General features: G+C 44.4%; 1 protein-coding gene across 1 annotated transcript in view; it reads left to right on the top strand.

Moving 5' to 3' along the window:
- The first annotated feature begins 3706 nt into the window (after positions 1–3706).
- Rheb (Ras homolog, mTORC1 binding) overlaps positions 3707–13243 on the top strand; it is a 40406-nt gene continuing 30869 nt past the window's right edge. Inside the window, exon 1 of the mRNA XM_021162464.1 lies at positions 3707–4170. Coding sequence (XP_021018123.1) covers positions 4119–4170 — 52 coding nt within the window. The 5' untranslated portion in view covers positions 3707–4118. The remainder of the gene's footprint in view (positions 4171–13243) is intronic.

Below are 13243 nucleotides of genomic sequence, written 5' to 3'. Positions count from 1 at the left end.
ACACCTGCCCTTGTGGTTCCTTGGTCAGGCAGTACTCTCTGGCACATGTGCCTTCCTCCGAGGACTTGGAACTGGCCCCCTTCACTTTCCCTTCTTTAGGAGCATCCCATAACTTCCATGTTTCAAGGCTGAGCCATTGGTAAAAGAGGGCCAGATTTTCTTCCCAATGAAAGTTTTCCCCAAGATGACACTCATCCTGAAATGCTAAAGACAGGACCATTTTTCTGTTGAGGAGGCCCCTCTCTGTCCTCTGACTTCAACATTTTGTCCACATAATAGACTGGAGTGGAATGCTTTCCCAGATCTGCACTGTTTGATTTTGGACAGCGTGGTGATTTGAATATGCTTGGCCCATGGGAAGTGGCACTATTAGGAAGTGTGGCCTTATTGGAGGGGGTGTAACCCTGTTAGAGACAGTGTGTCACTGTGGGGCTAGGCTTTGATGTCTCATGTGTATGCTCAAGCTAGGCTAGTATGATCCAGAGCTTCCTCCTGGCTGTCTGAAGATTGGATCAAGATGTAGAACTCCCAGCTTCTTTTCCAGCATCATGTATGCCTGCATGCTGCCATGCTTCCCACCACAATGGTAATGGACTGAACCTCTGAAATTCTAAGCCAGCCTCAATTAAAGGTTGTGCTTTATGAGAGTTACCTTGGTCATGTTGTTCCTTCACAGCACTGAAACCCTAAGACAGACACCGCGGAGACATAACAAGATAGTCAGATTTGACCTTTGCAAAATTAAGTTGAATCTAATTAATCTTTTCTCATCAAATATTTAAAACAAAACAATAAAACTCTTAGACACAATAAAACTCTTCAACTAAGGCCAAGATTTCCCATGAGAAATCATTTCCACAATATATATATATATATATATATATATATATATTTTTTTTTTTTTTAGTAAACAAAGATTTTTGTCTTCCTCTGATCCAACAATGTGGGTGGGGAGGTGTCTCAAGAAGTCAAAAAACTACACTGTAGGCTGGTGAGTTGGCTCGAGGGAGTAGCAGAACATGCGCCAAGCCTGTTAACTTGAGTTTGATTCTCAGGACCCAGACGGTGGAAGGAAAAAAAAGAGACTCCTAAAAGTTGTCCTCTAGCTTCTAAATATACCATGTTATGTACACACACAAATACAACACACATAAACAAACAAACAAAACTGTGTCACAACTACAAGTCTGGTTCTTTGCAAATGTTCACAAAAAGCCAATAAAAAATATTACAATATAAGGCTGGTTGTTTTAAATAATAGCCACAAACCCCAGAAATGGATGCCAGCAAAGACCTATCTGCTCGAGTCACATGTTTAGCATAAGCTCCTCAAGGGACAATGGTCATTAACTGAACTAATTATGTTCTCTATTAGAGATTTAAATGGAAGATTTCAGAGTTTTAGAGCACATAGAAAAGGAACTATGTAAAAGAACATGGAGAAAAAAGGCAGCAGACTGAGACCGTGCTAGCAGAACATTGGGATGCTCACTGGAGACAGCCACTCTTCCAGCTGCTTTAAAAGGTTACAGAGCTTTCTCAGCTGGTTGTACCACTTTGGAATGGACAGAAAGAGCATTTCTTCTGATGCTCCTGCCTGGTTATATTTAGGTATTTCTATGGGTGCACACTTTTGATATCTATTCTCTTACATAATCTGAGCCATCTATCTTCCCTGAATGCATGTGTCTGTGTACCATGTGCCATGGAGTACCCACAGAGGCCGGAAGTGGGTTCATATCCCCTGGAACGGGAGGTCTAGCTGGTTATCAGCCATTGTGTGGGTGCTGGAAACCAAAGTCTGTCCTCTGCAAGAGCAGTATGTGCTCTTAACCACTGCGACATTTCTCCAGGCCCCTGAACCAGCGTTGAAAGTGAATTCAATCCACACTGGAATAACAGAATCTTCTAAATTCTCCAATCTGACATCTAAGAACTTTAAGTCAGCAACTAGAAAATTCTTGAACTTTATAACTACTTCTCTGATTACTAATATTCCTAGCCTAAAGCAATAGTGTTAAACTTTTTGAGAGAACTCAAAGGAAGATATTTTTGAGTAAATATCAGAACATGATACAAAGACACCCAACACGAATATAGACCTTCATTATGCATAACATGTTGTTTGTATCCTGTTCTATTTAGTAGTAGTAGTAGTAGTAGTAATAGTAGCAGCAGCAGCAGCAGCAGTAATAGTGTGCAGATGTGTTTATAAAATAGAACAGATATAGAGGCCAAAGAACAACTACGAGTCAGTTCTTTTTCCACTTTGGTATACACTGATCAAAGTCAGGTTGTAAGGTTTGTATAGCAAGTGGTTTTACTGGCTGATGCAACTTGCTGAACACCGTGCCCCCCTTCCCCTACAAGGTAACCCTATGCTACATTACCACGGACTTTAGTGCTATGAGCTGAAGAACACTGGCGGATTGGGGCATCTGCTGAGTATACATACGTTTACCTGGGTCTGTTTTTAAATACTTAAGATAGTTCAAAGGGGAAGGCACTTATAGCTCAGTTCTCTGAGTACTTGAGTTCATCCTGGGTCCAATCCCAAGCACTGAATAAACATGGTTTGGAAGTCCGTAATGCTAGCATTTGGACAGAGAAAAGAGAATTGAAAGATCAAGGTAGCAGAACAGCACTTAATCCCAGCACCTTGGAGGCAGAGACAGGTGGATCTCTAAGAATTCCAGGCCAGCCTGGACTACGTGAGTCTAGTAAGTCTATTGTGAAGGGCAAAAAATTAAGGACAAGTGTGCTGTTCTCTCTCGGCACCTTTATTTCCAGGCCTAGCTTTTGGTTTGGGCTTCGATGAACTAGGCTTAGGGTCTAGTTTTCCATCCTGTTCTTCAATATGAGGACATCTCAACTCCTCTAGTTCTCTGGAAACAAGAGCTTTCTGCCTGTTACGACTGTTGTAGAAAATATGACAGCCTTCCCTTTTCAGGCATGGCCCGCCCACACCAGACAGCGAAGCCTCCTCCTTTTCCTCGGCGTTCTTGACAATGGCTGACTTTCACGTTTCTCCAGAAATAACCTCTCGAGTGTTCAGTATGAAAAGATGCACTGATCTGGCTGCAGGACTCCCACGCGCGCGCCTGTCTGTGCGAGGTGCGCGCCACCCGGCGTGTTGCCTGAGTCCGCACCAGGACTGGTCAGCTCGCGCTGCTTTTAATGGAATTTCTGACATTTGCGAGCTGCACAGATTTCATTCTTCCCACAGTTCCTCAGCCACGAATAAAGCTTAGTCACCACCCACGTTAAGCCCAGACTAAAGCTAACATAGCAGGACGGTAATTTGAAGTATAGACAAGTGCGAAGCGAGGTGTCAGCCAACCTACAGTCCGTCAGCTAGGGCCACGCGCCTCGCTCCTTTTAAGGGCCGGCAGGCGCAAGTCGGCCAACGGCTCGGCACTTCACCAATCACCGTGCTTCACGCCTCTAGTTCCGCCCCCGCACTCACATTAGCCAATCACTGAGGAGTTGCCTGCCCTCCCGCCCACCCACCGGTAGGGCCACGCTTTTGGACCACGCAGGCGCCCGGCCGAGCAAAAGCAGACAGAATTTATTTTTAGCTCCCCGCTGAGCGGCACCTCTCCTTGGCTCCACCCCTCCAATCCCCAATAGAAGACGGAGTTTCCATTGCGTCATCGCGCGGCAGTCTGGGAGCCGTCCAGTCAGAGCTCGGGCAGGATTGTCGTAATTAAAAAGCGGCGGAAGTAGGTGGGAGGGTCATGACGCAGCGAGTTTCGGTCGTGACTTTTCCGGGGGCCTTGGGGCGTCTCCGCTTTTTCCCTTTAAAGTAAAACGTTTCCCCGACGCACCCCCGCGCGTTCCGGGCTGGGAGGCGGCGGCGGGAGGCGGCGCAGACGGGGCCGCGCGCGGTCACGTGGGTGTGTTGTTGGGGGAGGGCCCGCGCGTTCGGTTCCGGGCGGTTGAGCGAGCTAGAGAAGGAGCGAGCGAGCGAGCGAGCGAGCGAGCGAGAGGCAGCCGCGCCCGCCGCCGTGCTCTGTATGCCGCGTTCCCCCGGCGCAGCCGCCGCCGATAGTCTGAGCCGGAGGAGCCGCCGCCGCCGCGGTTAATGTGGTTGGGTCGGGGCTGAGCAGGCCACCAAGATGCCTCAGTCCAAGTCCCGGAAGATCGCCATCCTGGGCTACCGGTCTGTGGGTGAGTGGCGGCCCGGGCGATGTCGGGGCTGAGCCCCAGGACGCGGACGCGCCTGCGAAGTTTGTGGCGGCGCGGCCATGTGGCGGGCGGGCGAGCGGGCGGCGCGCGTTTCATAACCTCCATTTTGAGTGGAGGCGGCGGCGCCTTCCCCTGTCCCCGGGCGCGGCGGACAGGTGGCGGGGCGGCAGGCCGAGGCGGCCGCGTCCTTCCCTCGGCGTAGGAACCGCGGGCCACTGCCCGGGAGTCCTGCGGCCGGGAGCAGCCTAGTCGGATCCCCGCATCTGTCCCGCCTTCTCTAAGCACGGTCTGTCCCCACCCGTTTCCCCAATCCCACAAGCCCCGAGCATTTCAACAAAGGAAACCTCTCCTTGTGACCTTTCCATCTGTAAAGAAGTTAAGCCTTTTAAAGAAAACGGGGAAACTTCAAGACGTTTGGCTACCAAGTTTTCCGCCTCCAAGAAACCTAGACTGGACCCCTCACAGGCCAGCTAGGTAGCAGCTGGCAGCCAGCACAGGGAAGAGGAGAAAGACGTCTCTGATGTGTCCTATTTTCTTTTCCCCTTTGAGGAGAAACAAGGCCAGGCACTTGGAACCAGGCTGTTAAAGTAATTCAAAAGCCCGTTTGTTTTCCCAACACCACCACCAAGCGATTGACATACATTTAAAGTTGTTCCTAGTAATCACCTTTTTGCCGAATAGAGGTGGTCCTGGGTGGGGTGGGGAGGGAACGCGGTGTCCAGACAGTATTCGGTCCATCGTGTGATACAGGACATTTGAACTTAACCACACTGCAGGGTGAGGCTTTATTGTTTTTGACCGACCGGAACAGGGGACTGTCATGTTCATCTTTAGTGCTGTTTGAAAGATGTAACTGTCTCCAGAAAATGTGCGTTTGATAGGGACCACTGAGAAGTGGAGAAGCAAGTGGAGAGTCTGGCAGTAGAACGCCTTCCCCACTGGACGGACTCCTGCTAGGTGTTTCATTCTGCGTTCTCACCCTGCTTTCCACTGCTGGTGCCAGGGTCTGTGCTCTTTGACCAAGATCAGTCAGGGCCTGCTTACTTTTCACCTTCTCTCCTCAAGAACTGGAGAAACCCCTTAGGAAGGGAATGGAAGATCGGAGACAGTGTGACAGACGGGGGTGCCTAGAGTGGAAAGGTGACACGTGCATAGTGCAGTGCTAAGTGAGGTGTTCATAGTCGGAAAGAGTAGGTGACTGCTTTAACAATTGCAACCCTAGAGTTACACGCACAAAATTACGGTGAGTCCATTCATACCAAGATGGAACTCCTGATGTAACTGGTGTTGGTTGTCTGAGTCACCATACTGTTTTCTGAATTCCCTCCAAATTTGGAGAGTGAGACCATGATGTAACATGGCTATTGATTGAATACCCTCTAATCAGATAACTAATTGAAGATAGTAATCTTGAATGCAAGGTATAAATAAGTCACAAGTATCAGGGCTACCTGTTTTCAATGCAAGAGAATATTCTACCGGTCTGGATTTTATTCTCTTGTAATTTTTGAAATGGCAATGGGTTTAAATAAGTGTAGTGTTATGTCTCCTTTGCTAAGAACTTCTGTCAATAGAAAACCATCCTGATTTTTTTTAGGCAAGGTCTTATGAAACCCAGGTAATCCTCGACTCACTGTATAGCCTAGGCTGGTTTTCCTGGGAAAGCCCCACTAGAGCCAGGATAGATGTGTCTGGCTACTCCTATCCTCCTCCTCACAAACATTCACTCCGGGCTGCTGGTTGTAAGTGTGGTGCTAGCCTGGGGAGGAACACAGGATTGTAGACCTGTATTCAATGCCCCCAGTGTGTTGCAGCCTGTATTCTCTATACTTGTTTTCAAGTGTAATGCCTCAAGTAAGATACTACATTACCCCTAATGTTGCATTTAACTTTAGTTTGCTTTCATATGAAGGACATATTTTCTAGTTTCTGGATTCTTTGTAGAGGAGTAGATTGGTCTTCTCAGCATGTACTAGCCACTCTTCTGGGAATTGTCAGAACTTAGAGATGTGTGTGGTGGCAGACTATAGAAATTTCAGTGTTTCTAGATGTGCGGTGGGGATTGGCAGCCATGTCTTTTTATACTGTTTTCTTGAGTAAATGCTGTTTTTTCTGTTCTGACTAGACTGCTGGGCATTGTTACTTGATGATGCCACAGACTTTTGAGTTTGCCTTCAGCAAAAACTGAAATGTGATTTTTTTTTTTTTCATTATTAGGCTTTCAGGTTATTTAAAATGGTACAGTAAAATTTCCTTCTGCTGTATTTTCCTGATACTTGCAGTAGGGAAGCTTTTATGGACATGTCACCCGTAATTCAGTCTGGCTTTTATGGAGGGCCTTTTGTTAATTTTGGTGGTGGCCATATGTAGCAGTTTCCTCATGGTGCATTGTTGTTACTACAGCTGAGTCCTTAGTGAGGACTCCTCCAGTCAAAATTGTCTTGCATCTGGTAGTCTCTCTGGAATATCTTCCAGAGTGTTGGTAATCTAGTTTGTCATTAGATCATCTTTCCAAAAGTTTATTTGTTGTGTGTATTCCTTGTATTGCTAAGAGGGACGAGATCACAGGGATGTGGTGGAAGTTTATAAAATGAAATGGTTGTGGTTTGGTGAGTGGCAGTTCAGCAGGAGTAGATGAGTCAGCCGGGCAGTGGTGTCGCACGCCCTTAATCCCAGCACTTGGGAGGCAGAGGCAGGCACATTTCTGAGTTCGAGGACAGCTAGGGCTACACAAAGAAACCCTGTCTCGAAAAAGAGTAGATGAGTTAGACCTTGTCAGAACACAGCTGATGCTGTTGGATTCTTCCTAGGGAAAGGTTGGGACCTGACGTGATTGACTGTTCCCCGTAGAACATAATCACAATGGATTCTGACCCATTCAATTATCTGTCCTTTTCTAACATAGTTTGTTTCAGAAATGTGGTGAGGGATAGGATGATAGCTCAGTGAGTAGGGTACTTTCTGTTTAACTGTGAGGACCTGAGTTCCAGTCCCCAGAACCCATGTGAAGCTGTACAAGGCAGTGTGGTGGTGGGGACAGACTGGAGAACTGGGGCTTACTAGCCACCTGCCTGTCTAGAAAATGGAGATCTTGAGTTTCAGGTTGAGAGACCCTGTCTCAAGGGAATCAAGTGGAGAGTGACAGAAAACCTGACATCTCTTTCTGACCTCTGCGCTCACACACACCTGTACACATGTGGTTATACCACACTCAAAAGAAGTTTAGTACGTGTGTGTGTTTTAAGAAATTGTGGTTTAGCCGGGCAGTGGTGGTGCATGCTTTTAATCGCAGCTCTTGCAAGGCAGAGGCAGGCAGATTTCTGAGTTCGAGGCCAAGCCTGGTCTTCAGAGTGAGTTCCAGGACAGCCAGGACTACATAGAGAAACCCTGTCTCCAAAAAAAGAAAAGAAAGAAAAATCGTGGTTTAAACGTGTACTTCTTTCTAGTGTATGAGATTAATGAATGCTTGGTAGTGTGTGCTATGTATCTACATCAGCAGAGTAGTTCAGTAGTGGCTATTTTTGTGAAGCCTTATCAGTCCTGTTCATTCTTCTGTATAAGAGAATAAGCAGAGCTTACTGTAACTTTTTAAAATATGGAATGCATCTCTCTATGGTTACAATCTTAGTACATGTGCTGCTGAAGTGAACATTTATTATTTTATGAATTTGCTAGAGAAGATCATATACATCAGGCATGTGGAGGTCAGAGGACAGCTTTTGGAAATGGATTCTTTCCTTCCACCACATGGGTTCTGGGGACCCAATTTTGATGTCCATGTGTATCTGTCCATGTGTACCTAAAAGAAAACCTGTGCTCATAGCAGTTAGTTGTCACCACTTAGACCCTGGCGACCATTACTTGCCTTCTGTTTTTATTGATTACTCTGAACATTTCATGTAAAGGCATCATACCTTGTCCTGTTTGTGGCTGGATTAATATTTCATTAATGTGAGTTTATACTACATTTTCCTCTTAGATAAATGAGTTGTTTCTACTTGTCTGTTAAAAATAATGGTGTTATAAACACTCCTGTACAAACATTCCTTTGTTTTCATTTCTCTTGGTTGTTCCCTAGGAATGGAATTGCTGGGAGATGGGGTATTTCTGGTTTTGACATTCTACATCAGCTCTCTTTACATTAGGATTGGAATTGTCTCCATCTTTACCAACTCTGTCTGCTTGGCTTTAGCAGTCTAATAGGCTTAAAGGATATGTGATTTACAAACAATTTCTTCCATCCTTGGTGGTGAGGGTTGCTTCTATTTTTCTTAGCTTGGTGCTCAAGATTCAGGTTAGGGCCTTGCTGGAGGTCTGGTTCAATTGTTTTCTCTTTTGCTCTTTTTGCTTTTGGTGTCACATCTAGGCACTCACAGTCTAATGAGAAGCAGTGTAGCTTTGCTGCTGCTGCTTCTGAATGTTTTATATTCAGCTCCTCCTTTTAGGTTTATGATTTGCTTGAGGTTGGTATGTGTGTTGTCAGAGAAGGGTACAGCTTGTCTCAGCCTGTTAGAAAACTTTCCTCATTGAATTCCTTAGAGCAAAATGAGATGTGCATAGATTTCCCCTCCACTGCTCTTTACTGACCTGTTTGTCTTCACACCAGTCCACAGTCCCTCTGACATCACTGTGGTGTCATCAGTAGGGACATAGGAGTCTTCTAACTTTAGGGATTTGGATTTTTTTTTTCAAGATTAATGTGCCTATTTTTAGCCCTTTGTATGTAGGACTAATTTGCCAGTTTCTGCCCTTAAGCATCCTAGATTTTGATAGTATGTTCTTCAGATCTGAAAGAATCTTTTTATTATTTAGATTGGTTTACTTTGTGTATGAGTGTTTTGCATGGGTACATTCAAGTCTTTAAGACAAGAGGCCATTCCTCTGGAAGTGTATGTAGTTACTGGTGATTAAGAACTACTGTGTGGGTGCTTGGAAATGAACCTGGGTCCTCTGCAAGAGCAGCAAATGTTCTCAACCACTGAGCCATTTCTTTAGCCCTTCCCCCGGGAAAGAATCTTTTAATAACTAATTTTTTTAAAGCAATGAATTTTCATCTGTTCCTAATTTCATTCCAGTATGAGGCAAAAAAAAAAAAAAAAAAAGTTCAAAATGGGTGATTGGGATGGGGTGTGTCGGTTTGTTTATGGTTTTTCAAGACAAGATTTGTCTTTGTAGCCCTGGCACAGAGATCCACCTAAGTGTTGGGATTAAAGATGTGTACCACCACAACCTAGCTGAAAACAGGTGAATTTTTAATAGCTCTTTTTTTAGGTGGTGGCGTATTTTTGGTGTGCACTGAACCTCTCTAAGTAGCAATCACCTGCATCTTTTATTAGTAATTTATTTGAAACAACCTGGGTTAGAGGACAGCTTCTGGAAGTTGGTTTTCTTGTGTGCATTCTGCAGTCTTGTTATCTGTTCCCTTTGAATTGAACCCCATTGTTCTGCTTTATACTCTGAATAGCTTTATACCTGACTGATTCTGTCCTGTGGAACTTAGATCACTGGTCCCGTTACACAGATCATCCATATGTTGGTATGTTTAATATGCAGATACCTTAAAATTCCATTAGCTGCTGAGTGTGATAGTACATGCCTTTAATCAAAGCACTCAAGAGGCAGAGGCAGGCAGAACTCAGAGCCGGGGCTGTTACACAGAGAAACCTATCAGAAAAGAAAAAAGATTAGATTTACCAATGCCGTCACCAACCTCAGAAAAATCTTAAGTATTGATATGTTGTTAAAAGCTTTTCTGGGAAACCAGGCGTGGTGGCACACACCTTTAATCCCAGCACTCGGGAGGCAGAGGCAGGTGGATTTCTGAGTTTGAGGCCAGCCTGCTCTACAAAGTGAGTTCCAGGACAGCCAGGGCTATACAGAGAAACCCTGTGTCGAAAAACAAAAAAAAAAAACAAAAAACAAACAAAAAAAAACTTTTTCCGGGGGTTAGAAAGATGGCTCAGTGCTTAAGATCACTGACCTTGGCCTTGGGTCCTAGCATCTCCATGCAAGCTCACAACAGGCTATAACTCCAATTCCAAGGGAGTTTAATGCCCTCTTAGTACACACCTATAATACACAAAAATTCATGCAGGCAAAACACTCAAATACATTAAAAACACTTTTAATCTAAAAAATATTTGTTAACACTTTTCCAGGCTGGGACTGACATGCAGGCCCACAATCCTAGCTACTTGTGAGTCTAAGGGAGGAAGATCACAAGTTCAAGGCTGGCCCTAGTAACTCCAGAATAAAAACAGAGGCCAGCAACATAGCTTATTGGTATTGCATCTGCCTCATATGTTCTAGGCCCTGTCTTAATTCCCAGTACCACTAGAGGGGAATGGGAGGGGCTTCCTTGATAGATGTAGTTTTGACATTGTACTATGGGTTTTTACCTGACTGGTGACCTCCTTTGTCCACTCAAGAGGGTGGGAGAACAGTAAGGGAAATAGGGTCTTAGCTCAGGCTAGCCTAAAACTTTCAGTAAACTTCCCTGCCTCTGCCTCCAAGTGTTGAAATTACATGAACAAGGTTGTGCCAGATGAGATCTATTTCTTTAATGTCTTTAAAAAGCCAGCTTTAAACTAATGATTGTCTTTCTTCTACATAAAAGATGTGATGAAGTGGCTGGTGCAGAGGTCTCAGTTACTCTGTGCTTGTCTTGGAGACAGCCATAGGTCTGTGTGTACAGCAGTGCTTATTCAGACATCCCATCGCATCAAGCAAAATGGTTTCTTTTTTCTTTTCTTTTTTTCCCAGTTTGTTTTGGTTTGTTTACTGTGTGTGGTGGCACTCCTGTGTCAGGGTCAATGAACAACTTTTAGGAATCTCTTACTTCTTTCAACTTTTTCCAGACTTGCACAGCAAGCACCTTTAGCTGTTGAGCCACCTTGTTGGTCCCCTTGGAGAATACTAAAAGATGTGCAAGGGTCAAGACCCAGTAAACGTAATCACTCTTACTGTGTTCTTAAGGCTGTTGAACGTGGCTTTTCCCTCTGAGAGTGTGGTGATAGAATAAAATGATTCACTGCTTGGTTTGTACCTGCTGTCTTGGTTCTTGCTGAGGGATGCCCACACAGGCATTACCATTGCATTTACATCTTTTGTACAATGTAAGCATAATGCTGTGGCTGTCTTGGTGATGTTTCCATCTTATGCATCCTGAGAAGGTCCAGAAGTCCAAAGACCAGCCAAAGATCTTGCTACTCACTGTTGTATAAAGTTGAATCAAAAGTGGGTGCATTGTAGGTACAATTAGCAAGGATATGTGTAAGACCTGCCCTAGGCGAGATTCCCTACTATTCTAAGAGGCAAGGAGGGTTTAGTGAGGCAAGAAAGATCTTGGCATGATTGAGAATGAAAGGAAACTGGGGGTGGTAAAGTATAATGAGGTGAGAGTAAGAAATGAAGTTGGGAAGGCGGTCACAAGCTACAGGGCCTCAAAGGAACTTTGGAAAGTCGTTCATGCTGTGTAGGAAGCAGTGAGTTGCAAAAGAAACTCTGTGCAGCTCCTGTGGCCTCGCTGATGCTTGCTGGATATGTTGTCTTTATACTTGATAATGCTGAGGTTTCCAAAGATTCAATAAAATTGCCGGCGGTAGCATGCTAACAGTGTACTTATTGAAACGTGGTGTATATAAATACCAGCATCACTGAAAGCTGGGGGAGTTACATAAATTAAAATAGCAGCTGGATCACAAAATGAGAAGCAGCTGCCTCTACCTGTTGTAACATTCGACGTCATTATTGTGCAGTATTTTTCTTAATTGAAGGTACAAAATAATGAGCTGTTAATAACATCTAGTACTGTCCGTAAGTGGACTGTTACCTAGTTCACTAAATGGAAAATGAATTTGGTCATCGTTGTGAGGGTGGGAAGCAGTGTAAATGAAACAGGGTTTCTCTGTGTAGCCCTGGCTGACCTGGAACTCACTCTGTAGACCAGGCTGGCCTCGAACTCAGAAATCGACCTGCCTCTGCCTCCCAAGTGCTGGGATTAAAGGCGTGTGCGCCACCACGCCCGGCCACATTAACTCTTAATACTTGATAAACTGCTCTCAGGATTCTTAAACTTATTGAAGCAAACTGCTTAGTATTTTTATGTCATATGAATTGCTTCATTGATAGCGCAAAATGCAAAGAACTTTGAATATCGTTATTACATTTCATAATTGCTAAATTTTCTCGGGCTTCTGAAGTTCCCTATAGGGTATGGGGCCTTTCTTTTTTTTTTTTAAATAACCATGGTTGTCCTGGAACTCACTACATAGACCAGTCTGTCTTCCAGCTGACAGAGATCTGCCTGCTTTTGCCTTCTGAGCCCTGGGATCAAAGGTGTGTGCCACCATACCAGGCTGGGAATTTTAATATAATTGATATTAGTTCAGAACAGGAAGCTTCTAGTCTTTGTATTTTCTTGTGGGTAGTTAGAGAAGAGTGATGGGCTCTTGATGAAATCAACTCCAAGGGTCCTGATGACTTTGTTTCTTAACTGTAATATCACCCTGTAATGAGTCCAACTTACCATTTCTCTTGTGCTTGTTTGCAGAAAGACTTGTGATGGATTTTTAAAACATACATTTTTTAAAACAATTTTGTTAAATTTGGTTTTTCTTTCAAAGTTAAATGTTAACTACATCATTTGTAAGCAATATGAAAATGCCAGCTTTTGGAGGCTGGTGAGATGGCTTAGTGGGTAAGAGCACCCGACTGCTCTTCCCAAGGTCCAGAGTTCAAATCCCAGCAACCACATGGTGGCTCACAACCATCCGTAATAAGATCTGACTCCCTCTTCTGGAGTGTCTGAAGACAGCTACAGTGTACTTACATATAATAAATAAATCTTTTAAAAAAAGAAAAAGAAAAAAAAGAAAATGCCAGCTTTTACCATTAACTTTTCTGAGTATGTGTAAATACTTATAAGTGTGTGTGTGTGAGTGTGTGTACACACCATGTACATATATGTACCTGCAGTCACCATAGGATGTTGTCAGAGGACAACCTAAGGTAATCAGGTTTCTTTTCCTTCCATCATGTGGGTTCCAGTGGTGGA

The sequence above is a fragment of the Mus caroli genome, chromosome 5 (assembly GCF_900094665.2).
Source record: "Mus caroli chromosome 5, CAROLI_EIJ_v1.1, whole genome shotgun sequence".
Classification (NCBI taxonomy): domain Eukaryota; kingdom Metazoa; phylum Chordata; class Mammalia; order Rodentia; family Muridae; genus Mus; species Mus caroli.
Note: the sequence above shows the minus strand (reverse complement) of the source record. Positions and strands in the feature narration are given on the sequence as shown.